This window comes from Acaromyces ingoldii (genome assembly GCF_003144295.1).
Source record: "Acaromyces ingoldii strain MCA 4198 unplaced genomic scaffold FA10scaffold_1, whole genome shotgun sequence".
Lineage (NCBI taxonomy): Eukaryota > Fungi > Basidiomycota > Exobasidiomycetes > Exobasidiales > Cryptobasidiaceae > Acaromyces > Acaromyces ingoldii.
The window spans coordinates 2310448-2333895 of record NW_020290247.1 but is presented as its reverse complement, the minus strand read 5'-3'; the positions used below and the strand labels follow the sequence as shown (position 1 = coordinate 2333895).

Below are 23448 nucleotides of genomic sequence, written 5' to 3'. Positions count from 1 at the left end.
AGACTCGCCCCTTTCCATCGTTTTCGTAACGTCCTTTCCCACACTGGACACGCTCTAGTGATCGAATTAGGAGAATTGCCACCCTGAGATGGTCATGGTATCAAGTGTTCGTATAGTAGTCTAGCCTAAAAACAAGTATTGCCAATACTAATGGCCGCCAGTGGCCGCTATGGATGAGATTCGTTTGGTGTGGGTGTCTCTACTGTGCGCGCTTGCTGCGTACCCTGCTCAGTTTCTGTTATGTCACCATCTTCTTCGTCTTCCTCTTCTTCCTCTACGTATCCTTCCCGGCTTGCCTGCTTCGCTCGCCTTCCCCTCTTTGCCGAAAAGTAGGAAATGGCGTCTCCCCAAGCCTTGAGGCCGTACCTCGCCCGAGTCTTTTGCTCCTTCTCGGCCGCGCTCTGTTTGCCCCTCGCATTCGTCGCCTCCCTTGCTCGAACGCGGTTCCTCGTGTGGGCCCCCACCTTGTGGTGCCCCTTGAGGCCGTAGAGAACACCAGCGCCTTCGTCGTGGCCCATCCCGAGGCTCTTTGCACGCATATGCAACGACGTCCTTAGCAGCTCCAGCGCCTCCCCGGTGTCTCTCCTCCCGGCAATGGCGCTCGGCGGCGGCCTCTCGCCTTGTAGGTCCAGGGGCCCAAAGGAGCCGAGGTCGGCCCATCGCTCATCCTCCTGCACGCTGCCATTGGACTCCTCCTTCTGCAGGCTCTTTGACGAGTCTTTCATCTTCTTCTCCTTGGCCTCTTCCCAGCGTGGTCCCACGAGGCCGAGCTCGGCGGCCCTCTCGATCATCGCCTTGGCTCTTTCCTCGTTCTTCGCTCGTCGCTTCTCCACTTTCTTTGCCTCGCGCTTGAATTTATTGTCCCACAGCTCCTGGCCCGTCAGGTATCTCTTGACGGGTCCCTCCTTGATGACGCCGACCTCGGTGCAGGGCATCTGGAGCGCCTGAAGCTTACTATCATCCTCGAGAGGCCTGATCTGGCCACGGATGTCGACGCGCTCGCGGATCATCTCGTCGACGTACGTTGGCCGCTTAAGCGGGACCTGACCGTCGTACTCGTTGGCTTGTCCCAGCGTGACGTTTCTTCGCCTTCGATCACGAAGCGTTGCACCCTCGACAGGACCATCGACCGGTGGTGCCGATGTGGGGGGTCCAGAAGAGCCGCCAGCGTCGGACGAGCCACTGGATGACGACTGCTGCTGCTGCTGCTGCTGCTCCGGCGAAAGGATCTCAGGCGAGAGAGCCTGCGGCGACGAGCGGCCAAGCGACGTGTCAATTCGGTCGAGGTTTCTCTCGTCGCCGTCGTTGTCGGCTTTGGCTTCTCTGCCTGTCTCGATGCGGTGTGACGAACCAAAGGGCGTCCACCCCGACGTTGAGACAGTTGTTCTGGTGTCGCTGTGTTCCAGACGCTCGGCCTCAGTGGGGAACGGCGAGACGTACGTCGTGGGTGCGCCTGTGACATGCTTGACAAAGGAGGCGATGGCTCGGTATGCGTAGCGCGCCGACGTCGTGAAGCTAAAGAGGGTCAAGACGTGCGGCTGGCCGTCGTAGACTTGGAGATGGACCTTGGTCGGCTTGTCGTTGTATCGCTCGGCGTCGTGGCGCGCCCGCTCGTTCTGACTCAAAAGGTCGTCGTTGAGTGGGTACATCTTGGGACGAGCGGCGCGGTGGGCAAGGTAGATAATCTCATCGCGCAGCACCTCCGAGTCTCCAGCAAGGATGTAGAGCGGGGGTAGACCGCCGAGGCTACCCTGAAGGATGGGCGAACAGAGCGGGTGGAATACTTGCGCATTTGTCGCATACAGCTGGATCTGCTGTCGGAGGGCGATCGTCTTGTTCTCGCCGTCTTTGCCTTGGACAGCCACCTGGATCGGGTCAGCGTAGAGGTGGTCTAGAGGTGGTGCAATGACGGGCTGTGCCGGATCGGCAGCACCTTCCGTGGCAATCTCTGCTTCCGGATGATCGCTCTCATTGCTCCTGACCTCGGCCACCGAGAGACCTTGGCGGTCGGTCGCGCCATGGAGACCGAGCTTTTCCTTGATGCCCTTGCCGCTATCGAGGCTTGGATCGACACCGTGCGGAACGGCGAGCTCGGGCTTGCGCTCGCCCGTGGGAGTTCGAGCCGTTGGCGTGCGGCTATTGTGGTCTGAGCGAGCCTTGGGCGGGTGCGAGGCCTCATTGTGCTTCTCGCCCTTGTCCGCCTTTGCCTCTCCGTCCTCCTTGCCGGCCGCGTGCTTCTTGGATCCCTTTTCGGGTCGCACACCGGGAACGGGCCAGAGGGTGCTGGGCTTGTGGATGAAGCTGTAGCGAGGAATAATGTCGGTGTCGGTGTTTTGCAAGATGGATGGAAAGCTGTGCGTCATGTCACACCACGGACTGAGCAGCACCGCACCCGACGGCTGGGGCTTACCCAGGTCGCGCAGGACGGCAAGGAGGGCGAGGCAGAGTCCACCCCCTGCACTGTCGCCAGCAATGACAATGTTGGAGGGGTCGATGGCCTTGTGCTTGGCACCGGGAGGCGGGTTGATGAGGTAGAAGTAGCCGGCAAGGACATCGTGGAGCGGGCACGGCCAGGGGTAGTTGGGCGCCTTTCGGTAGTTGATCGCAAATGCTCTCCCACCAAACTTTCTTGCGAAGCGGACAATCATGATGCGATGGGTGTTGATCGAGCCAAAGTAGGTGCCTCCGCCATGGACATAGTACATGACTCTCTTGAGCCGGTCCAGCTCCTCAAACTTCTGCCCCTCGGAGTCGAATTCGCCGTCATCGTCCTCATCGTCCACATCGCTACCGCCGTTGTCGCCATTGCCCTCTCTTCGCTTTCTCCGCTTCTGATGTTTTTGGTGGTGGTCCTTGCCGTTGAGCGAGCGGCGGCTGCGCATGCCTTCGACCTTGTGCCTCGAGACTTTGCGCTCGTGGCGCTTGTTCTGCTTTGCCGTCTTCGCCTTTTCAAACAGCTCGGGCTGGGAAATGTTTGCGCCATCGACGAATTCGGCGCGCTTCCAGTCGTCGCGCATCGCCATCCATTCCGCTTGGATGCCCGCCAGGCCGCGCACCTGCCACCACTTGGCGCCACCGACGAGGTCCCGCAAGTCCTTTTCGCCAAAGTACTCGATGAGCCACTTGGCGGCCTCGTCGCAGCTCTCGAGGGGCACAATGACGCGCGAGACTCGCGTCGTCGGCGCTGCGGGTACATGGGTGTTTGTAAAGGACTGGAGCGACTCGACGGTGTCTCTGGTGGCAATCTCGATGAACTGCTTGATGATCATAAATGCCTCGTGGAAGAGGAGCTCGTCCGTGGCTGTGCGCGCAAGGTAAGAGCGAGGGAGTGTGAGAAAGACAGAAAGAGAAGAGACAGAGTCTGAGCCTACAGAGGACAACAGAACATGACGAGGCCGGGGGCCAAACTCACCCTCTGTCCGCCTGTCCTCCTTCTCCTTTCGCATCTGCGTCACATAGTGCTTGATGAATGTCTTGACCACCGTCGGCGTCGTCGAGGTGGCCACATGCGAGAGCGAGATCGTCATCGTTGGTGGACGGCGAGCTGCTGCCTGCTAGGTTGCAAGCCGTAGGCGCCGATCGAGGGCCCGTGTAGAGGGAATATGACTTTCGACGGCAAATGAGCGTGAGTGTGTGTTCGTATGGTATATATGGAACAGAGGATACCGAGAGAGCGCCTTGTAGTCGAGAGAGCCTGGCCGAGAGGAAGAAAGGGCAGCGGTCGCAGCGAGCCGAATCACGCTCGACACAATTCCAATATACTAACGATGCGGGCACGACGACCCGCACAGATCCAGAACGAGGACCGCCTAATTCCGATTCGACGTCATCGCCAGAAATAGAGCACGGTCACATGGCAAATCGAAGCCAGGCCAGTCCACACGCCACGCGAGCGCGTTTATTTGAGAACAACACTACTACACTACTACACCGCGCGCCCTGCATCTGCACCTATCGACGAGCACGAGATCGCACACGCTCGCGCGCGCACCAAGTCTGCCTGCGGCCATGTCAGGCACCACACCGTCGTCATCGACGACGACCAAGGAGCGGCACTATGCGCACCTCAACGCGCGGCTCGCCCAGCTCTCGCACCACGCCGCGGCACTCCAGAACGAATTCTTTGTCGCGGGCGAGCAGGCCAGGTATCTGAGGCAGCTCGGCGCCAGCCAGGGCGCGCTGTGAGTCGTCGAGTCACCGGCAAGGAGAAGGGGTTTTCTGCGGTGTGCTGACTCAACCGCAACAGATTCATGGGAGCGCTTCACCAGGTCGACTCACAGGCCGTCGAAGAGGCCGAAGCGCGGGGAGGGCACGGGCATGCACAGGGACAAGGCCAAGGGCAAGGGCAGCAATGAGAATGAGATGCATTGTACTATTTTACTTTGGATGATGATTATGATGGTGATGTTGTTGTTCTTTTTTTTGATCGACGACGACAACGGGAAACAGGGCAGCCTCATTCATATCCAGTCGGGTCACCCAGCTCAAAGCATCCACGGTGCTTCCTGCGTGCTTCGGTGTTGGCCTCCTGGGCCACCTTGACCATGCTGGGATAGGCGGGCCAGTAGGGCACCTTGGCATCAGGCAGCGCATGCCCCTCCCGGACGAGATCGAAGTTGAGGCAGGCCTCGGCCTTGCCGGAGGAGATGCTTGCAGGGTCGTTGGGGTCGTACAGCGTCAGGTGTAGCAGACCAGAGGGCTCGCTGTTGAAATAGAAAAAATGATCAGCTCACGGCTGCACGCCACGCCAAGAAAGGGCCAAGAGGAAGACAGACTCACCGGTAGTCGATGTTGGCAATCAGCTTCTTGCCCTCCGTCAGGTCCCGGAAGCGCTCGATGGCCTCCTGCGCGTACTCGTCGGTCGATGCGCTTGCAGCTGCTGCGCCAGGCTGAGGTTGCGGAGCGTAGAGCTTGGCGAAACTCAGTCGAGCCTCGATGGCCTTCGCGGGCAGCCTGGTCTTGCCGAATCGGGCAGCTTCTAGCGGCCGAATGTCGCTGACGGCAACGTCTTCGATGTTACCATAGTCGACAAAGCGGACCTCCTTCGACTTGGAAGCCGCCTTGTTCCGGAGGATCTGGCCGCGGTACCACGCACCGTCGCCGCTGAACTTGGCACTGACCCAGTCGCCGACCTTGGGTGCGAATCCAGAGCTGAAGGCAGTCGTGGCCGCCTTGTGGTGCAAGGCCAAGTCCGACATGAGCGTCTCCAGTTTGCTGATCTCAGCGTCGAGAATCTGGACCGAGAAGCCAAAGGGCACCTCGCCACTTCCACCACGGACATCGGACACATACAGGTCCACGTACTCTGACCGGGCCTGAGCAGGCGCTGCCGCTGCTGCCGGGACACCCCAGCCGGCCTTTCTCGGTGCAGCTGCGGCCGACGCGGAGGCTGAGCCATTGGCACCGGCGGTGGGCACGGCAATGTCTCCCACAGACTCGTGCTGCTCCTCGTCGGTCTCGTTGACCCACATGCCCACCTTGGCCCGCCTGGCGCGCTTCTCGGCCTCGATGAGCTGGCTGCCAAAGGAGATGCCCTCTGCACTGTACTGGTGCACGCTCGCCCAACCAGACTCGACGAGACTCACGGCGAGGTTCTCGGTCTTGTTGAGCCAGAGCGCGCCGATGAAGCCACCAGCCTTGTCCGTCGAGTACACTTCCACCTCGACATCGCGTTGGAGGGCTCGCGTGGTGGTGAAGTCGAAGCCCTCGCGGGCGTATGGCTCGTCCTTTTCGCTTGCATTTCTCGCCGTCCGGGGTGCGCGGATGCCGGCGAGGACAAAGGTGAGCCTGCACGACTCTTTTGGCACGACGATCTTGAACCGGCTTGCGCTAGCGCAAAAGTCGACGACAGCATGGATCCGGCCCTGGCGCTTGAGGACGGGCAGGTAGGTGTTGGCCTTGGATGCCGACTCGGAGGCCTCAATGAGCCTCGGCGCGGTGGCCTCCTTGCCCGAGTGCAGGCCCCTGGTGGCCTGGATGGCCTCTGCCTCGGACGCCATGTAGCGGTCCCACTCGGGCGAGCGATCCTCGTCGCCGGCCCGATGGCGAATGACGGTGGCCAGACCTCGAGAGATGAGCATCTCGCCGACATCCTGGCCACGAGCTTCCTTGGAACCCGTGGTCGTCTTGACGGTGGCATACACTCGCTCCTCGCCATTGCCCTCGTCTTTCTTTGCGTAGTCGATGTGCACCTGGACCGCCTTGCCAACGAGGCGCTTGCGTAGCGCTTCTCGTGCCTCGTTTGCGTAGCCCACCAGCTTTGGGTCCTTGATGTTGGGTTGTCGCACTGAGGACAGGTGAATGCGCTGCTCGGGCGCCGACTGCCTGCGCACGTGAATCGTGTCGCCCGAGATGACTCGGACGACGGTGGCTTCGAATCTCCTTTGGGCCGGAGCACCAGGCCCCGTGGCATCGGCAGCTCGCGGCGGTGGGCTGTAGTCCTTCCAGATGGCCAGACGTTTGGCCTTTGCCGCCTTTTCTGCCAGTCGGTACTTTTCCATGCCGCCAACGCTAGCCAGGAGGCCCGAGTGCCAGTCGACGCACCTGGCCAGACCGGCGGCGAGGAGGAATTGGGCAATGTCGCCGACGGGATGCAGCACCTGACCGATGAGCACCGACGACTGCATTGGGGGCTGCGGTGGGGCCGAAGCGGCCGAACCCAGCGGGTTGACGGCCTGGGTGAGGGGCTGAGGCATGGCGAGGACAATGACCTTGACGTTGCGCTGCATGAGCCTGCTCTCGACAAAGAAGCGCGCCTCCTCTGCAAACGGCTCTGATGGCTCGCCCGAGTTGGGGCCTCCGCCACCCATGAGTCGGGGCGCCTTGATGCCCGCCAGGCTGAGATTGACCATCTGATGGTGCCGGCTGCCGGTCAGCATGCGCACACGGAGCATCGAGCCATCGCGGACCTGCTCGACGACGCTCTCGACCTCCTTTCCCTTCCATTCGGCCAGGAACGCCGCTGCGTCGCCCATGCTGTGGTCCACGTGCAGCAGGTCATCGGGTCCCCAGATGCCCAGCGAGGCTGACTGGGCCGTCTCCTGGATAGAGCGCTGCGTCGCTTTCCAGCCCCCGGTCTCGTCCTCCTCGGGCGTCGCTGCATTTTCGTTGTTTCGGCGCGAGTTCGAATCATGTACCTTTGCCCAGCCTGCGGTGAGAATCTTGTGCGACACATTGGTGTCCGGGGCGCTGCAATTGTTGAACAAAGGGCGTCAGTGTGTACCCTGCCTTTGGAACACGGGTCGAGCGCATAGCCTCACCTTGCGCCTTCGGGTGGCAAGTAGACGTGGGCAAACTCCCGGACACCACCGCCGGGGACCGGGACATTGTACTCTACTCGATAGCGCACTTCTTTACCGACGCAGAGCTTTCTCAGGAACTCTCTCGATGGGAACGCAAAGGGCTACAGAAGGGTGTCTGCGAGGTCAGCAGGCAGGCAGCCGATACCAGGGTACGGGAGTATGGTAAGACTCACGTCGTCTTCGCGCTCCCGGCTGCCGAGCCTGGGCGCTGCGATGCCTGCAATGTGGATCGTCTTTTCACCCCCGGGCGTGACGACTCCCCTCGGACGAATGACGAGTGTGTCTCCTGAGGGGGCCGAGCGCACAACACCACCCTGGAGAGGCGCAGGTGCCTTGCCAGCCGATACTGCGATGCTGGAAGGGTTGGGTGCTGCCGCCATCGTTGTTCGCTGGAGGAGAGAAGGAGAAGAAGAAAAAAAAAGAGTCAAAAGACAACCGGGAAACAGCCCTAAGAGAGACACAAGGAGGCTTGGGAGGACGTCGTTGGTTGCCAACGTCGCCTACTGGGCCCACCAATTCTTCTCAAAGCGCACACGCACTCCACGTTAGAGTGTCACGTGACGCTCTCTTTGTCGTCCGTCTTGCAAGACAGACGAGGCACAGTCGCAGGTCTAGCTGTCATTGCCTGGGCTGGGAGGGACAAAGGGGATGGAATCTCGGTCAAATGCAGATGGCTTTGTTCCCTTTTGCCCTCTGGAGTGACAGGGCATTGAGGTAATGTTCGCCCAGAAGAGGGCGGCGCGCTCGATTGACGTGGCTTGTGCGGCCCTCTTCTCTTGTCTCTCTTTTCTCGAGCAGCTAAACTCACGTGGCTGCGACTTCATACGGTCAAGAATCTTGGCTTGTCACCGCCCCCCCTCTTTCTACTCACTTGGTTCCCTCTGGCCACTCTCTCACAATCTTCGACTACGCCCATCCTACCGTTTGAGCACAGCTCTCCCTGAACCCGATCATCTCGCAGCATGGTGAGTCGCCGTTGGATGGATGGATGGATGGATGGATGTACATCGGACGTGATGTCGGACGATAATGGAAGCACAATGTGGAGGTGGTGGTGACCATCGGCCGCACACGACAGCAGCCAGCGATCTTGGGATCCGGAAGCAGCGGCGGAGGAAACCCAGACGCGGGCCAGGATGATGTTTATTCCCTCTCTCGAATTGATGGCACAAGCTCACGCTTCAGCCCTCTTCTGTGCCTTCCTCTAGGATTTCTTCTTCTGTATCCCCGTCATCTTCGGATGCCCAACCAAGATTAAGCAGGAGGGCAATGGCCAGTGAGTGAGCGGATGTGCTGAAAGACACATGCCCGAAAGCCAGCTAATTAGTGTCACCCACAATCTTCCAGGCCTCACGTCTGCCCACGCTGCCACAATGCCCAGGTGGTGACGGGCAAGAGCCGGACGTGGTTCGAGCTTTGCTGGATTCCTCTGGTAAGTCGCTCTCTCCTCCCTATCCTGCTCTCTATGCTGATCGTCAATCATCCTTCTGTCCGGGCCTCTTCAGATCCCTTTCAAGACCAAGCATGTGAGTTGCATCCAGGTACAATGGAGCTTTGTCGCTTCAGGAGCTGAGACACCCGCAGATCTACATCTGTGGCATCTGCCAATGGCAAGCACCCCAGGACGGTTCATACCAGCCGCCAGTGGCTGGAGGAGGTGGAGGATACCAACCTCAACAACCGGGCTACGGTCCACCGCAGGGCTACCCACCCAAGTAGAGAGAGAGAGCCCCGAAAGGCTATCTGCACCTATACACGCCCTTTCTCTTCTCAGTCGTGCTCTTTCAATGTCCCCCTTGGCTGCTTCCAGAGAATTGTTCATGTGTGTTGATTCATTGCTAGGTATGCTAAGGCAGAGCATGAACAGGTATGCAGAGGGGTGCGTCGCCATCGGTATGTGTGTGTGTGTGTGTGTGTGTGTGTGTGTGTGTGTGTGTATGCGCGCTACATTAGTCTAAGTCATCATTACTACTGCTTCGTTCCGGCACTTGCTGCGTCACTCGTCTCTCAACCTCAGCTTCAGCCGCATTAGTCGACCCTCTACGCCGTCGAGACTCGTCTGGAGCGCGCGATGGCGCATCCCAAGCCCTTCCATGGCCCCCGACTCGTCGCCCAGCTCGCCTCCGAGCTCCTCTACGTCTTCGCTCGAGGCGGCCTTCTCCTTCCAGCGACGTGCTTGCTGTGACGTTGCGGCGGAAGAGATCGACTCGGGCGGTAGGACGTTTGCCGCCGAAAACCTCGACGCAAGGGGCCCATTGCCTGCTCGCTTTGCTGCGAGCGCCTTTGCGTCATACGAGTTTGTCTTCTCAAACGGCCTCCTTGCGGCCGCAAGTGTCTCCTCGCGCTTGTCCTTCATGAACGTAAAGTCGGTCGACGACCGAGCCTTGACACCGCCTTGAGGGTGCGGGTGCTGCAGCGGCGACGGCCCTTTCGCGCGTGTCGCCTCTGGAGCTGGCCGCGCGACGAGGGGTATCATCGAAGACCTTCGCATGGGCTTGCCAGTGTTGGTATTGAGCAAGCCAGATGTCCGTCTGGAAAGCCCCACTGACGATGAGGAAGGGATATGGTTCTCGTCCTGCGCCGCGGGAGCGCCACCAAATGCGTCGGGAAAGGTGGGCAAGCTCGGACTGCTCAGAGTGATTGTCGCGCCTCCCCCTCCTCCGACGCCGACACCACCGACGCCGCCGACGCTGACCGTCGAGGAAGAGGTCTGGTGGCGTAGGGTTGGCAGCTTCTTGTTGGCACCCTTTCTCGTGTCTTCGCTCTTCTGTCCCTCGTCTTCGTCATCGGAGGTGGGGATGCCCTGGCGATAGCGCGACAGCATCTCCCGGCTGTCTCGACGTCGCATCGTCCGCGTCGTCTCCTCCCTCTGCAGCACAAGGACCTGGCCGACGGGTGCAGAAGCAGGCATGCGGGGCAGCTGCTTTGAGGACCGTGGCGCGGTGGGAGAGGAGATCACATCGTCCGACGAGGATTGGGGAGCTGCACCGCCGGCATCGGTCACGCTCTTTCTCCTTCCTTGACCGACGAGCTGTGGCGCCAACGGCCCGCCGAGGACAGGTAACGAGGAGGTGGAGCCGCTGGCGGGCGGAAGCTGGTGGTTGCTGCTGCTCCCGCTCGCCTCTGCGCTCCTGTCACCCTGAGAATCCAGCGAGATAGGGCCGGACATGAGGGGACTCAAGGCGCGAGTCGGCTTCGTCGGCGTAGCGCGCTCTTGCGCCTTGAGAAGCAGCTGCCTCGCGCTCCGCCTCTTCTGCAGCTTTGGCATGCCTGGTACTGCCAATGAGGATGATGACGACGTCGCTGGTGCGTCACCGGTACCGGAAGAGGATGTCGATGACTTGGATCGCTGAGGGAAGAAACGCAGCCGGGACGACGAGGGCGACGCCTGGCTCGAGTCGATGGTGCTGCTCGACAGCGCCGTCGTGTCGCTGGCCGTGCTGCTGGCTGGTGAGGCAATCGGAGCCGCTGATGCGCGCCTGTCGCCCTTTCTCATGGGCGACCTGAGGCTCGTGTCGAGCGGAGCAAGCTGGGGTTGCTTTTCCTGCTGTTTGGATGTGCGGTCCGACAGAAATCGTGGCAGCTGGGGTCTCTTTGCTCGCAGGGCGCCTCCTAGGCCTCCAAAGCCAAAGGCAGAGGCTTTTCGCATCAGCCTGCCCGGGGCCTGCGATGTCGCTCCTGCCTCCTTTCTCTCTGCCCTGTCTGCCAAGCTCGTGCTGATCACGCCGCTGCTGCCACCGCTGCTTCCAGTGACGAGATCCTGCTTCTGCAACACTGTGTCCGTGGCGGCATGCACCATGGGCGGCCTCCTTGAAGCCACCGGAGCGGCAGCATGCGTGACGGCAGCCTGCCTCGGCTTCCTCACGCTTCGCAAGACGGCGGCCTCCATCTCCTTCCATGCCTCCCTCTCGGAGATGTCTCGCTTGGCATTCGTACCTCCTGAGCACCTCGAGTCTGACCCTTCTCCGCTTGTGGCACCGTACGAGGCCGAGGCCGAGCGGGCTCGCTCGAGATCGTTGCGTTTTAGCGAGGCTACGGCGGGCGTCGCTCTGGGCCGCGAGACGCTGGGCGCAAGCGGGAACGGGTAAGGCGACGCCGGTGTCCTCCGAGTCGGATCGGACGTGGGCATGGGGGTATGAAAGGCAGCCGATGCTGACGAGATGTTGGGCAGCGAGTTCTTGCGCAGCGGTGTCACAAACGGTCGCCCTGCTGCGTCAGTTCCACCCTTTGTTCGTGAGGCCGTCTCTATTGCGTGACGGTGCAGGCTTCGCGGCACAGTTCCGTGATAGGGTGTTGACACTGGCATGGGCAATGGGGTCGGCAAGATCGTCGCATACGGCTCTGTAGCCTTATGATATGGCGTCGACGCCGTGGGCGCCGCATGAGGCTGCCAGGTCCACTGTTCTGCCACATCTGGTGACTTGAAGCCCTCACCAAGCGGTGAAGACAAAGGAGATGGCCGTGCTGGACTCGAAAGGCCCAGCTCATCGTCTGCCGCTGCGAACGCATCTCGGTCGGGGACATACGAAAAGCCGATCCAAAGCGGATCAAAATTCGACCATTGCGCTTCCAACAACGACGTCGACTCTGAGCTCAGCTCATCCGCTTTTGGATCAGCAGCACGGGCCAATACATGAGCATGTGCGCGGGCCGAGGGTGAGGATGAGGTGACTGTCACGGTCGTATCGTCGCCTTGGTCCTCTGTCACTTCATCGTTGGCTGTCGGTGGCATGCTGGCTGCTCCTCTGGGCGATAGGTCCACCGAGTTTGGGAATGCGGGAAAGTCAGACGAGTCACCGGCCCACATTGCTGCAAAGTCTGGTCTCGATCGGATCGATGAGGCCGTGTCAGGGTCCAGACCACGGTAAGGAGTCTTGTGACCAGGGCTGTGGAGCACGCTGATCTCTTGCAAGTGGCTGGATGCTGAACCATCGCTGAATGACTCGACATTGGGAATGAATGGCGCTGCGTCACCCTCCCAAGGCTTATTCCAATCGACGTTGGCAAAGTAGGGGTGCGACTGTACCTCTCTTGACGAAAAGAAGCCCAGACGTTGTTGCGGACCCGTGATGAGTCTGGAGCCGTGTTTCTGGTGGTCAGAGATAGCATTGTTCTCAGGGAAGTAAGTTCGTCTCACCTGCATAGGAGATCCTTGAGGTCGGGCGAGCACTTAACCCAGGTATCGAGATGGAAGTGTCTCTGAGAAACGGAAAAGCAGTGTCAGTTGGAGAGTGCTCGTAAGTCTCTCCTGAAGAGCACATATACGAACCTCGTGATTCTTGATCATGTCATACGTCTGGGCAACACCCTTTGCGAAAAAAGGCAGCCGCTTGTACGTCATTTCAAAGATGACGACTCCTACGCTCCACCAATCGCACTCTGGACCGTGTGGACCAGGCCCATCCGGAGGCGGCTCGTCATCGTCGTCATCATCATCGCGTCCTTCACCGGCGTCATCCTCGACCGTGTCCTCAAGTCGAGTTGATTCGTTAAGCCTACTAGCCCTTGCACCGAGCATCTCGGCAGCCCAAAAAACCTCGGGCGCGATATAGTCTGCCGTGCCAACGAGGGTGCAGTGTCGGTAAAGGATCCTCCTCTGCTCAGCAGGCGCCGCTGCTGCATCGAGCTCGGCGAGAGTGGCACTCGATGGGATGTTGCGAAAGGTGGAAAAGGGTGCTGCACTAGCCAGATCGCAGAGAAGCAGATGGCCTGACCGATCAAAGAGCCAATTGCCGGGTTTGATATCCCTGAGAGAGATTCATATTTAGTAGAGCGCACAGGAGATGGAGAGGAAGCAATACCTACCGATGCATGAATCCGCAGTCGTGCAACCATGCGATAGCGGCCACCATGTCGCGAGCATAACTTCGAATGTACCGCTCGGCCAGGAGCCCGCCACTGGGATTTCGAGCCTCGTTTGTCAAGTCTGCCTGGCCTGCGCTCTCGAGGAAATTATAGAGGTCGCCTGCCGGACAGTATTCGAGAACGATGTGAAGGCTGGCAGGGCTCTGAAAAGAGGCCACGAGCTTGGGAGCCACTGCTCTGGCTTTTTCATCGCGGGCAGCCGCAAGTAGTCGCCTCTCCGTCATTGGCGACGTCGTCTTGTAGCACCTCTTTGCAGCGCCCTTTGTCATCGACTTCAACACGTAGATCTTTCGATCCATGCGACATCGCACCACCTCTACGGTGCCCAGGCTGTTCGACTCAAGCGATGCCAGAGGCGACAGGTCTCGGCTGGAGTCTGTAAGGTGAGTCGAGGAGATTGCTGCGAGCGACGGCATGGCGTCGCGACGTGCCTGACATGGATCAACACCTTGTTTTGGTGCAGACCATAGCACCGCGAGTGACTCGTCAACCTCGATGCTCAGCTGCTCGGCATTCGAGCTCTCATCGATTATCCTCTGAGAAGCCTGATTAGCAGCCAAGGCCGAGGCAGCCGTGTCGTCATTGTGAACCAGCTTCTGTGCGGCCGAGAGAGCCCTCGACCGAGCAGCGCGGACATCGTCCTTGGTGACAAAGTCGACGATGCGTGCATGTCGTTCGGCCCATCGCTGATTCACGCTCATCTATCGTAGCTCCCACCCCGCGCAGCCTACCCTTGTCCTTGCCGATCGCGTCGTCGTCGTCTCCCTGAGCAGTCCGTCTTGTCTCATTCGACGACGGTGCTGGGGAATAGCTGTGTGTTGGTTTGGGCTCTCCCCCGAAAGCATCACTTTGAGACGCGTCTTTCCACGTGTTTAGTTTCCCCTGCCCAGATTTGGAGACCCTCGAGACTTTCATTGTCCTGGATTTAGGCCACTTCGTTCAACCCCTCCTTCAGACAGCCCATTCACACACATCACAGCCATGTCGATGGGCATGGGCGCCCCAGGTCGTCGCCCTGCGCGAGGCGGAAAGATCAAGGGACCCAAGAGGGTGAGTTGAGCTGGGGCTGAGCCCCAAGGTCAAAGCGTGCGCGATGATTGCTTAGCAGAGAGGTTGCGCGCCAGGTCGGCCTCGATGTGTCCATCGACCAGATGTGGGCCCGGCTGGCCAAGGCCATCGGCCATATCCAAAATCATGACATTTCCAAGCTCAGTTACGAGGAGCACTACCGCTACGCTTACAACCTCGTCCTAGTGAGTCCCTCGGTCACACCACCTCTGCTCTGCTACTTAGCCTGCTAACTGTGCACTGGCGCGTGCTTTATAGTACCAGCAAGGTGACATGCTCTATTCGGGCGTGAGAAAACTCATCGAGGAGCATCTCGTCAAATTGTGCATCGAGAAGATTGTTCCGGCGTTCCCACCAGGAGGCCCCTCCTCGGTGCCGCCAGGCATCATCATCCCAGTCATGCTCCGGCAACAACAGGAAAAGGCCAGGCAGCAGCAAAAGGCCGCTCGGGGCGCCGCCACGGCCTCGGTCAAGGGCAAAGCCAAGTCCTCGTCCCTATACCCACAAGCCGATCTGATCATCGGGCAAGAGACCACCGATTCGGCATCGTCGGAGGACGACGTGATGGGCGTGGGCGTGTCAGCGGCACAGGGAGCAGGAGATCGAGCAGACATGGTGGCCAGAAGCCAGGCGGGTGAGAGGCTTCTCAAGGCCGTCAGCGAGGTGTGGCAGGACCACTGCGCGTGCATGAGTAAGCTGCGCGAAGTCCTCAAATACGTTGTGAGTTTTGCCCTGGGATCCTCCATTACGCATCTGTCCTCCTCAGCTGATGCACCTTGACCAGGACCGCGTCTATGTGGCGCAAGCGGAAGTGCGTCCGATCTGGGACCTAGGCTTGGAGCTCTTTCGTGACACCCTGCTGCGGAGCACGCGCTTCGCCATCGACCACCGCCTTTACACCACGCTCCTCACCCAAATCCAGATCGAGCGCGAGGGCTCGGTCATCAACCGGAGCGCAGTCAAGTCCAACATTGACATGCTCAACTCCCTCAATCCTCCCAAACACTGGGATGGCACCACAAAAAGCATGATGTACAAGATCGAATTCGAGCCGGCCTTTCTGGCTACCAGCGAGGAGTTCTACAAGGTCGAAGCTGAGAAGATGCTCGACGGCGGCGACGCGATCCGGTATCTACGCCATGTTGAGCGACGCTTCGAAGAGGAAGACACCCGAGTGGCTGTCTACCTCTCTTCCCAAACCAATGCACCGCTTCGGAGCCTGCTGGAGCGATGCTTGCTCTCAAAGCACCTCCAGACCATAGTCGACATGCCAGGAAGCGGACTGGTCACCATGCTTGATGACAATCGCATCGAGGACCTCGAGAGGCTCTATCGTCTCTTCCGACGAGCCGATGGTCTGCAGGTGCTCAAGCTCGGCCTCAAGGCCTATGTCAATGCAAAGGGAAAGATCATAAACACGGCCGTCGAAACGACATCAAAGGCAGCAACTCCAGTCAAGGACGAAGCGGGCGGTGCAGCAACTTCGCAGGCGTCGACACCACAAGCAGCAACTGCAATCAAGTGGGTCGAGGACGTCTTGGCCTTCAAGTCTCGCTTTGATCGCCTCTTGCCGGTCAGTTTCCACGACGACAAGGGCTGCGAGGTGTCGATCAATGAGGCATTTGAGACATTCGTCAACAGCAATCCGCGCGCACCCGAATTCATCTCCCTCTTCATCGACGAGAATCTCAAAAAGGGTCTCAAGGGAAAGACGGAGGAAGAGGTGGACCAGGTCCTTGATCAGACGATCACTGTGTTCAGATTCCTCCACGAGAAGGACGTCTTCGAGCGCTACTACAAGGGACACCTGGCCAAGCGCATGCTTCAGGGCCGCAGCGTGTCGGACGACGCTGAGCGGGGCATGATGGCCAAGCTCAAAGTCGAATGCGGCCACGGCTATGTGCAAAAGTTGCAGGGCATGCTCAACGATATGAAGGTGTCTGAGGAGACCATGGCAGCCTTTAATGAGAGCATTCGCAAGTCTGGCCGGCCCATGCCGTTCGATCTCAGCGTCAACGTCTTGACATCGACGTACTGGCCCATCAGCGCCCAGGCTCAGACGTGCACGATGCCCGCCGTGATGATGGACGCGCGACAGGCCTTTGAGCGGTACTACCAGTCGCGACACAGCGGCCGCTTGCTGACCTGGCATCCCAACCACGGCAACGCGGACGTTCGAGTGACCTTCAAGAGCCGCAAGCATGAACTCAACGTCAGCACATACGCCCTCGTCGTGCTCCTCGTCTTTGAAGATGTGGACGAGGGCCTGTCGCTAAGCTTCCAAGAGCTCCAATCCAGCACTGGCATCTCGATGGCCGATCTCCAGCGCACGCTGCAGAGCCTGGCGTGTGCCAAATACAAAATCTTGCTCAAAGAGCCAAAGGGTCGCGAGGTCGGAACGGCCGACAGGTTCAGCTTCAACCACGGCTTTCAATGCAATCTGGCGCGCATCAAGATCGCGCAGGTCGCTGCGAGGGTGGAGAGTGCTAGTGAACGCAAAGAGACGACCGAGAAGGTGGAAGAGGAGCGCAAGAACCAGGTCGAAGCATGCATCGTCCGTGTTATGAAAGACCGAAAGACAATGACGCACAACGACTTGGTCAACGAGGTGATTCGGCAGCTCTCCAGTCGTTTCGGGCCCTCGCCAACTCTGGTGAAGCGGAGGATCGAGAGTTTGATCGACCGAGAGTACCTCGAGAGGTCCGAGAACATGAACGTCTACAATTACCAGGCATAGCAGCCTCACTCCCACTTTCCATTATTCTCTCTCTTTCCTCGCGCCATCATCTTATCCCTGGACTCAGACACTGTAAACTTTTCCCCCTTCCTGAGCGGTGATCCAACGGTAGGCATCCAAACAACACGACAACCAACATTCTGTATTAGCAGCGTTTCTTTCTCTATCACACGACAACAACGAAGAATACAATGTTGAAGATATCCAGAACTTTTGGTTGTATTTTTGGCCGGGTGTGCTTTGCTTTGGCCGGTCCGGGCAAGCTCGGGGGATGTGCACGACTTTTGGCTCAGGAACGGAAACGGGTGCCTGGCGCCTATGTCGTTTGACAGACAGGACTAGCTCAGCTAGCTAGTAGTTGTAGCTGGTCTAGTACGGTGGGTCAATTTACACTCTTGCTTCCTCTCCCGCTAAGCTAGCTAGCTGCTTTCCGCTCTCTGTTTAGATTCACTGGTCTGTCTTGGCCCACTTTGCAATGCTGCATAGTCGGAGTTGGCATCTACCGCTATCGGAGTTGAGCATCTACCACTGACTGTCCCGATCGTCTTACTGCATCAAGGACGAAATCGGCTGACCTTCAAGAGGGTGCAATCGTGCGGAAGTAGCATAACCTCGACCACCATCAACCGTCACCATGAAGCTCCTGCGGTCCCCCTTGCACATTCTTCCGTTTCTAGCCGCACTGGCAGGGCCTGTAACGGCGGGCTACTTTGTGCCTACTCGGCTTCAGTGCGACTTGATTGAGTTTGACCTCTTTCTCTTTCCAAACGAGGTGCCGACTGAGCAGACGTACGTCGGCATCAAGTACTCCAAGGAGGACTCGCTCTTCTCAGACGGTGAGTTTTAAAGGCTCTTCTTCTATGCAGCTGTACTTAAGGGACTCGAAAGACATCTACCTCGAGTCAACCCCCATCGGTCCACTTCTCCCCAGCTTCAGCACAAATGGGACCCGCGAGTCCCTCGGTCCCGTACCGTACAGCTTCGTGCCCGCGAACAAAAAGGGGCGAAAGGCTGGGGCGTGGTACCTGATCATCCAATTCGTCCACTCGAACGGGAGCGTGAGCTGGAGTCCGACCACCTTTGACAAGAAGATGGTGCCGGACGACGGCAATCTCATCGACGACAACGTCGGGCTGCAAGTCGTCAACGGCAGCACCCAGGGACAGTACCCGCACTCTTATACGGGCGAGTTCCAGGTCGACTGTCCACCTGAGGAGACTAAGAAGCTCGTCATCGTCGGTGCCGTTCTAGGTGCCGTCCTTGGTCTAAGCTGGATCGTGTTGGCCGCTTCGTGCGGGCTCTTTCGACGAAAGAACAACAGGCTGCAAGCGGAAAACCGCAAGCTCGTCAAGGGCAAGACGGCAGGGGGCCAAGGTGACATCGAGGAAGAGGGAGAGGACGTTCTTGCTTCCTCGGCCAGTGAAAAAAAGAAAGGCGGAAAAGGGTACCGACTGCACCCTCCACCCCATCCAACATCGGAGGAAAAGGGCGATTTTGCTGCGACATTTGGCTTGACTGGGAATGGCAAAGGCGATGATAAGTTCGAAGATGAACTGGACGGTGCGCTGGACGACGAGAAGCGAGACGCGGCACTCCTTTCCTGGGCAAAAGAGCGAGAGTCAAGCCACAGAGATGACGAGATGTTGAAGAAAGCTCAGGCATTCATCGATCCAGTCTGGCGTGGTCGTCTGCAACAGGACAAGAATATCACCGAAGAGCAGTGGGGTCGGATCAATTTCGAACGTGGGCTTGCCCGTCGCGTTCTCTCGATTCACAAGCGATGGGACGAGGTCTCCTGGATGATCATTGAGGCTTGTCCGACATTGCGAGTCCCCTTTTCGTCTTCTGCTTCGACTTCCAGGTCTTTGCCGACGTGGCAAAAGGAGCTCAGGAGTACCTACTTCGCTGCCGAAGAAGAAGCCAACAAGATCAGCAGCATCTACATGCTTGACGAGGAAAAGGACGGCGTCGACATCTCTGAACGGGCGAAAAGGCTCGACAAGGCCAACGTCTACTTTGACTTACTCTGCAACCGGATGCTCACACTGTTGGCTCAAGATGGACAGTCCGAACGCAGGACGCAAGGTCGGGTTTCACTGCCGGATTTGGATGAAAAGGAGGAAAAGGAGAAGGGCAGTGACAGTGATCGTATTTCTATGCCCGTACCCACTCTTCCCTTTATCGAAGGCGAGCAGCAGGCTGGAGAGACAAGCCCGCCGCGATACGAATCGTAATGACCCTCAAGTGATTTGTGAAAAGTGCCGGTGTATATATTCTGGAACTATTATACAAATGTGACAAACAAAGGAACGAAGAAGGAATTCTACAGCTCTGCCAACAGCATGGTGCCCAAGCTCTGGACAATTTGATCGCCCATGGCAGCCTCTACAACGTCTTCGAGGTGCCTCTTCGGATCCTGCTTGCCGACGTGTCGTGTCTTGAGCTGATCGGCCGTCAGTGTGCTCTCCTCCTGCACTGACTTGTTGTATGCCTCTGACAAGGCAAGCATGTGCTTGATGGCCTTCTCGTTGTTCTTCTTGTGCTCTCCCCAGTCTCGAAGCCGCAGGCCCTCCATCCAACCCCGCTTGTGCAAGTTGCCCAGCATGCTCTGCTCCAGCTCCGTCTTGCGATACCCGATTGGGATACTGTAGTAGTGACGATTGAGACCATGGATCAAGCTCTGAATCGAGGGCTTGTTGAGGTGGCCGACATTGGAAGTCGTCTGTCTCGGTTCCTGTCCCAGCATGATTGTTGAAGGGTTGATGAGCCGGAAGGCATCAATGACTACTTTACCCGGCACCGATTGGATAGGATCGACAACGACAGCGACAGCTCGTTGGTTGAGCTGCTCAAACGACTGCTGCGTGTTGACGTCCACGCTCGAGAGCCAGCATCCGAATCCTGGGTGCGAGTGGTACCACCCGACAACCATTTCCGGCCTGAGTAGAGGCAAAAGCAGTTAGTTCCCGCCTCCTTCAAAGGAAAAGAGACAGAAAGGAAGCAATAGATGTTTGGGAATTGGGTGATGCGGCTCGCGCCTGTATGAAACTGTCGCACGGCCACGACCTTTGTATTCCCTGGCATTGATCCGTCTTGGCTGAACTTTTTGACCCGCCATCATCTATGGGCCTTCGATTCTCTAGTGTCATGAGAGACAAGGTCGAGAAGAGACCAGATGGGCGGGCTTCGAAAGAGCCGATGTTTTCTTCTCATTGTCTTCAAAACGGTCTCACCTGCCAGTCTGCTTGAGCATGTCGAGCATCTTCGTTTGGAAGACCGGGTCGACGGCTTCGACCGAGACGCCCGTACCCGACTGAGGCATGGCAAAGACATCGATGACGGTGACGGTGTAATCATCGACAAACTCTCCCAGCATGAGACCCATGACCTCCATGGGAACACCAGCTCGGCCGTGTTTGAGCATCTATGGTGTTGATCGGCATCAGCAGGACGTCCAGGAAGCCGCAGCAAAGAAACGAAGACGCACCTTGAGCAGCGCCAAGCTGGAAATGTAGATCATCTCTGCATTGTCGTTCATTGGTGTGTCGCCCCGCAGGCCTCCAGCACCTGGTCCACCCCCCATCGAGCTCTGGTTCATCATCGAGCGGAAGTCCATCTTGGAAGAATCGGCCAAGCGCTCAGGTTCTTGGACGAAGAAGAGAGAGAAGACGACGCGTCTCAGCACCAGTAGGCGAGGAAATTCGATCACTTTGTGCATGCCGTTTCGGCCGAGTCTTGCTGCTCCACCCGTCACTTAGACTTTCTGGTTCCGTATTTCCACTGGCGCTGCACAACCAGGGGGACATGCCCGATGAGGAGCAAGACTGGCATTCATGGCGGAGATTGAAGACGGGCAAGGCCTCTGCCGCTGCTGGGCCATCTTTTGTCCGGGCAACGAAGCTGACGAGACGATGGGGCGAGGTTCGACCAGAGCTGGAGGAGGAAGAGGGTTCGGGAGAAGAGGGCGAAGAGGAGGATGACGATATCTTCTCCCGGCCCATGATGGAGGCCAAGGAGACACAATCCGCGAGTAGACGAGAGACAGACTCGGTCTCAACGATGTCTTTGGACAATGTTCATACAGCAAAGGAACAGTCGATGTCGTCGTTCTATGCTGAGCTGGCGAAGAATATGCCTGCGCAGTCGCCAACGCTACCCTTGGGAAGAGCAATAACGCCACGTCCAGAGCCGCAGAGGCCGAAGAAATCTGGGTACAATCGGCATGAGGAGATGTTGTCGAAGCGAAAGGAAGACTGGTTTATCGAAAAAGCGAGAATGAAGTTGTTGGGACAGGCGATGAGAGAGAACTCTGGCGAGAAAGACTTAAGTCGGACAAGCCAGACAATAGCTCAGCGTCTGACGACGGAGCCGCCACTTCCGCAGCCTATGAAGCCAAAATTGGCCCACAGCAGCTCCGTCGCCGCTGTTGCCCCAAAGGGCCCAAATGAGGAGCCGACCATGGCGCTCAGACCCGGCAATCTCGGCTACGCAGCGCTGGAGCGCATGGGCTGGCGAGTCGGTATGGGCTTGGGAAGGGATGAATACGAATGGGCGGCCTCGTCGGGGCTCCTGCGTCCTGGAGAGATCGCACAAGGCAAAAATAGACATCGAGAGGAGGTTGACCTTTGCTCTGAGAGTGATGTCGGCGAAGACAGCACAAGGAAGAACGGAGCCAAGGAAAGGCAGAGGGATCCCGTCACGATCAGCGATGATAGCGATGACAGTGACGAAGGGGAAGACGGAGCTGGCTGGCTCGAGAAGATCATTGCGCAAGGGGACGACGATGGGTTCCGCTTTGGCGAGACAGAAGAGACTGCCCAAGAATTCTTGTCAGATACGATCGATGCTGCTCAACCGCATTCGGAGCCGGGCTCTGCGTCGCCACCGGCACGATCAGACGACCACAGAGATCAGCTTTCTCGGACTCGTCCACGGTTGACGCCTCTCTCCCTTCATGTCCGCCCCGATCGTCGAGGGGTGGGCGTGTCTCTGCCATCTTCGTCGCGCGTCCGTGATCTACCCCATGAGATCACGCAGTTTCGACGCAATCACTCGACCTTACGGCATCGAGAGCTAGAGGCACAAGGCCGCAGAACAAGAAAGACGAAGAAGCAGAGGAGGGAAGACCTCGAGCGGGAGAAAGAGGAATGGAAGTCTCTGCGAAACAGTCTCCGCTGAATATAACGAGATCCATTAACGAAGCAACACGAACAAAGCACATCCTGCAATCTGTATAATAGAGCTTCAACAACAATAGCATCTAGAGCTTGGCAAGCGTCCAGCTGGCCTGAATGCGGTTGGCAAATTCGAGGTAGGTCTGCCTCGCCACGTCGACTGCCGGGCCGCTCCTGGCCTTGTCGAAGCCGTGGCCCATACCGGGGAGCGATACGAACTTGGCGTCTGCGTGATCCTCCTTCTGTAGCTTCTCAATCAAGAGCTTGCCGTCGTCGTGCAGCGTGTCGCCCTGGCCACAGGCAATGTAGACGCTGCGAGGGTACCGCTGTGGCTCTGCATACAGGGGCGACAGACGTGGGTCCTTGCGGTTGGAGTTGATGACAAGGTAAGACTGATCAAAGAAGCGTGACACGACGCGGGGCAGCGCCAAGGCTCCCTTGCTAGCCTTGGGAGGCGTCTTGGGTCCGCCGTGGTTGACAAAGTCTGTGACGGGATACAGCGTCGCCACGGCCAGCACCCGCTCGGGGCCGAGCTGCCACGAGGTGGAGAGGGCCAGATTGGCGCCGGCGCTGAATCCGGAGAGGGAGAGCTTGGACGTGTCCCATGACTGCTTCTGCGCGAGCGTCCACAATGCCACGTCTTCGGCATCTGTGGTGAGAGAAAGGTCAACAATTACGTTGAGTCGAGGCTGTTGGATGATCGGATAGGGCATTTACTCACCTTCTATGGCAGCAGGAAAGGGATTCTCGGGCGCCTTTCGATAGTCGGCATCCAGTATTGTGATTTGGAGTTTCTGGACCATATATGTGCAGAAGTCGACATCACCGCCTAGGCATGGCAGGACGAAACCAGAGCCATGCCAGTTGATGTGGACAGGCTTCGTTGCAGCCTGCCACGCCCCGCCCTCAGTCGCCGTAAATGACTCGGGTTGGTAGACGTCGACCTTGATACTCCGGCCCTTTTGGCGAGAGGGGACAAGAATCCGCTTCCTCGTCACTCCCTTTCCTCGAAGGTAATTATCGGTATGCAGCAGGTAAGGCGACACGCCAAGCGCGAGCTGGACCGGCAGCCGCACAAGGGTCGCGATGAGGCGTAGGCGGAGGTAGTCGAGTGTCCAGGCGTGCGAAGGAAGCGGCAGCGTCTGCGCAGTCGACGCAGTGGTGACTGCCTTGTCTGACACCATGGTTGGCTAGTTGAGGAGTGCGTCACGGCTCTCTCGCGCAGCTGCCATCCGTGAAAGGGGTGGCTTCCATAAGGTCCTTCCCCACCTTCGGAAGTCGGGATTCGTGGAGATCACTTATT

The 23448-nt window shown here is 58.5% G+C and overlaps 10 protein-coding genes across 10 annotated transcripts; 5 read left to right on the top strand and 5 right to left on the bottom strand.

Moving 5' to 3' along the window:
* Positions 1-52: 52 nt before the first annotated feature.
* FA10DRAFT_264161 (alpha/beta-hydrolase) lies at positions 53-3770 on the bottom strand. Its single transcript, XM_025520542.1, has 2 exons — positions 3413-3770; positions 53-3301 (listed from the first exon to the last, which is right to left on the bottom strand). The coding sequence occupies exons 1-2, from the start codon at positions 3525-3527 to the stop codon at positions 168-170; spliced, it is 3249 nt and encodes a 1082-aa protein (XP_025380721.1). The 5' UTR covers positions 3528-3770; the 3' UTR covers positions 53-167.
* Positions 3771-4008: 238 nt separating this feature from the next.
* On the top strand, positions 4009-4355 carry FA10DRAFT_283165 (hypothetical protein; the record flags this gene model as incomplete). Its single annotated transcript, XM_025523823.1, has 2 exons — positions 4009-4181; positions 4247-4355. 2 exons carry the CDS (start codon positions 4009-4011, stop codon positions 4353-4355), a joined length of 282 nt encoding a protein of 93 aa, XP_025380720.1.
* On the bottom strand, positions 4346-7887 carry FA10DRAFT_247767 (hypothetical protein). Its single transcript, XM_025519465.1, has 4 exons — positions 7475-7887; positions 7260-7402; positions 4780-7188; positions 4346-4703 (listed from the first exon to the last, which is right to left on the bottom strand). Exons 1-4 carry the CDS (start codon positions 7679-7681, stop codon positions 4457-4459), a joined length of 3006 nt encoding a protein of 1001 aa, XP_025380719.1. The 5' UTR covers positions 7682-7887; the 3' UTR covers positions 4346-4456.
* A 271-nt stretch (positions 7888-8158) lies between these two features.
* FA10DRAFT_264159 (hypothetical protein) lies at positions 8159-9105 on the top strand. The gene is made up of 5 exons (XM_025520541.1): positions 8159-8266; positions 8510-8577; positions 8649-8733; positions 8807-8827; positions 8886-9105. Exons 1-5 carry the CDS (start codon positions 8264-8266, stop codon positions 9018-9020), a joined length of 312 nt encoding a protein of 103 aa, XP_025380718.1. The 5' UTR covers positions 8159-8263; the 3' UTR covers positions 9021-9105.
* Positions 9106-9122: 17 nt separating this feature from the next.
* On the bottom strand, positions 9123-13973 carry FA10DRAFT_277317 (hypothetical protein). The gene is made up of 4 exons (XM_025523370.1): positions 13107-13973; positions 12571-13048; positions 12439-12500; positions 9123-12376 (listed from the first exon to the last, which is right to left on the bottom strand). Exons 1-4 carry the CDS (start codon positions 13865-13867, stop codon positions 9298-9300), a joined length of 4380 nt encoding a protein of 1459 aa, XP_025380717.1. The 5' UTR covers positions 13868-13973; the 3' UTR covers positions 9123-9297.
* Positions 13974-14093: 120 nt separating this feature from the next.
* On the top strand, positions 14094-17179 carry FA10DRAFT_264156 (Cullin-domain-containing protein). Its single transcript, XM_025520540.1, has 4 exons — positions 14094-14216; positions 14291-14419; positions 14493-14954; positions 15019-17179. The coding sequence occupies exons 1-4, from the start codon at positions 14148-14150 to the stop codon at positions 16969-16971; spliced, it is 2613 nt and encodes an 870-aa protein (XP_025380716.1). The 5' UTR covers positions 14094-14147; the 3' UTR covers positions 16972-17179.
* A 426-nt stretch (positions 17180-17605) lies between these two features.
* On the top strand, positions 17606-19512 carry FA10DRAFT_290712 (hypothetical protein; the record flags this gene model as incomplete). The annotated part of the gene is made up of 2 exons (XM_025524347.1): positions 17606-17807; positions 17860-19512. 2 exons carry the CDS (start codon positions 17606-17608, stop codon positions 19203-19205), a joined length of 1548 nt encoding a protein of 515 aa, XP_025380715.1. The 3' UTR covers positions 19206-19512.
* On the bottom strand, positions 19295-20587 carry FA10DRAFT_270682 (putative RPN11-26S proteasome regulatory subunit; the record flags this gene model as incomplete). The annotated part of the gene is made up of 3 exons (XM_025523070.1): positions 19295-19910; positions 20205-20395; positions 20459-20587. 3 exons carry the CDS (start codon positions 20585-20587, stop codon positions 19295-19297), a joined length of 936 nt encoding a protein of 311 aa, XP_025380714.1.
* A 169-nt stretch (positions 20588-20756) lies between these two features.
* Positions 20757-22286, top strand: FA10DRAFT_264153 (hypothetical protein). Its single transcript, XM_025520539.1, has one exon. The coding sequence runs from the start codon at positions 20776-20778 to the stop codon at positions 22147-22149; it is 1374 nt and encodes a 457-aa protein (XP_025380713.1). The 5' UTR covers positions 20757-20775; the 3' UTR covers positions 22150-22286.
* FA10DRAFT_237000 (alpha/beta-hydrolase) lies at positions 22148-23368 on the bottom strand. The gene is made up of 2 exons (XM_025519094.1): positions 22867-23368; positions 22148-22794 (listed from the first exon to the last, which is right to left on the bottom strand). The coding sequence occupies exons 1-2, from the start codon at positions 23327-23329 to the stop codon at positions 22232-22234; spliced, it is 1026 nt and encodes a 341-aa protein (XP_025380712.1). The 5' UTR covers positions 23330-23368; the 3' UTR covers positions 22148-22231.
* Positions 23369-23448: the final 80 nt, after the last annotated feature.

Excerpts from the sequence above, each read along its gene's own strand:
- FA10DRAFT_264159 (XM_025520541.1), top strand. Across the intron at positions 8,578-8,648 it reads AAGCAGGAGGGCAATGGCCA|GCCTCACGTCTGCCCACGCT; the intron begins GTGAGTGAGCGG and ends ACAATCTTCCAG. Across the intron at positions 8,828-8,885 it reads TCCCTTTCAAGACCAAGCAT|ATCTACATCTGTGGCATCTG; the intron begins GTGAGTTGCATC and ends AGACACCCGCAG.
- FA10DRAFT_277317 (XM_025523370.1), bottom strand. The coding sequence starts at position 13,867 with ATGAGCGTGAATCAGCGATGGGCCGAACGACATGCACGCATCGTCGAC. Across the intron at positions 12,501-12,570 it reads ACATGATCAAGAATCACGAG|AGACACTTCCATCTCGATAC; the intron begins GTTCGTATATGT and ends TCCGTTTCTCAG. Across the intron at positions 12,377-12,438 it reads CTCAAGGATCTCCTATGCAG|ACTCATCACGGGTCCGCAAC; the intron begins GTGAGACGAACT and ends ACACGGCTCCAG.
- FA10DRAFT_264161 (XM_025520542.1), bottom strand. The coding sequence starts at position 3,527 with ATGACGATCTCGCTCTCGCATGTGGCCACCTCGACGACGCCGACGGTG. Across the intron at positions 3,302-3,412 it reads GGAGGACAGGCGGACAGAGG|CCACGGACGAGCTCCTCTTC; the intron begins GTGAGTTTGGCC and ends TTGCGCGCACAG.
- FA10DRAFT_237000 (XM_025519094.1), bottom strand. The coding sequence starts at position 23,329 with ATGGTGTCAGACAAGGCAGTCACCACTGCGTCGACTGCGCAGACGCTG. Across the intron at positions 22,795-22,866 it reads CTTTCCTGCTGCCATAGAAG|ATGCCGAAGACGTGGCATTG; the intron begins GTGAGTAAATGC and ends CTCTCACCACAG.
- FA10DRAFT_264153 (XM_025520539.1), top strand. The coding sequence starts at position 20,776 with ATGCCCGATGAGGAGCAAGACTGGCATTCATGGCGGAGATTGAAGACG.
- FA10DRAFT_264156 (XM_025520540.1), top strand. The coding sequence starts at position 14,148 with ATGTCGATGGGCATGGGCGCCCCAGGTCGTCGCCCTGCGCGAGGCGGA. Across the intron at positions 14,217-14,290 it reads AGATCAAGGGACCCAAGAGG|GTCGGCCTCGATGTGTCCAT; the intron begins GTGAGTTGAGCT and ends GTTGCGCGCCAG. Across the intron at positions 14,955-15,018 it reads GCGAAGTCCTCAAATACGTT|GACCGCGTCTATGTGGCGCA; the intron begins GTGAGTTTTGCC and ends CACCTTGACCAG.
- FA10DRAFT_247767 (XM_025519465.1), bottom strand. The coding sequence starts at position 7,681 with ATGGCGGCAGCACCCAACCCTTCCAGCATCGCAGTATCGGCTGGCAAG. Across the intron at positions 7,403-7,474 it reads GCCGGGAGCGCGAAGACGAC|CCCTTTGCGTTCCCATCGAG; the intron begins GTGAGTCTTACC and ends ACCCTTCTGTAG. Across the intron at positions 7,189-7,259 it reads TTGCCACCCGAAGGCGCAAG|CGCCCCGGACACCAATGTGT; the intron begins GTGAGGCTATGC and ends CAACAATTGCAG.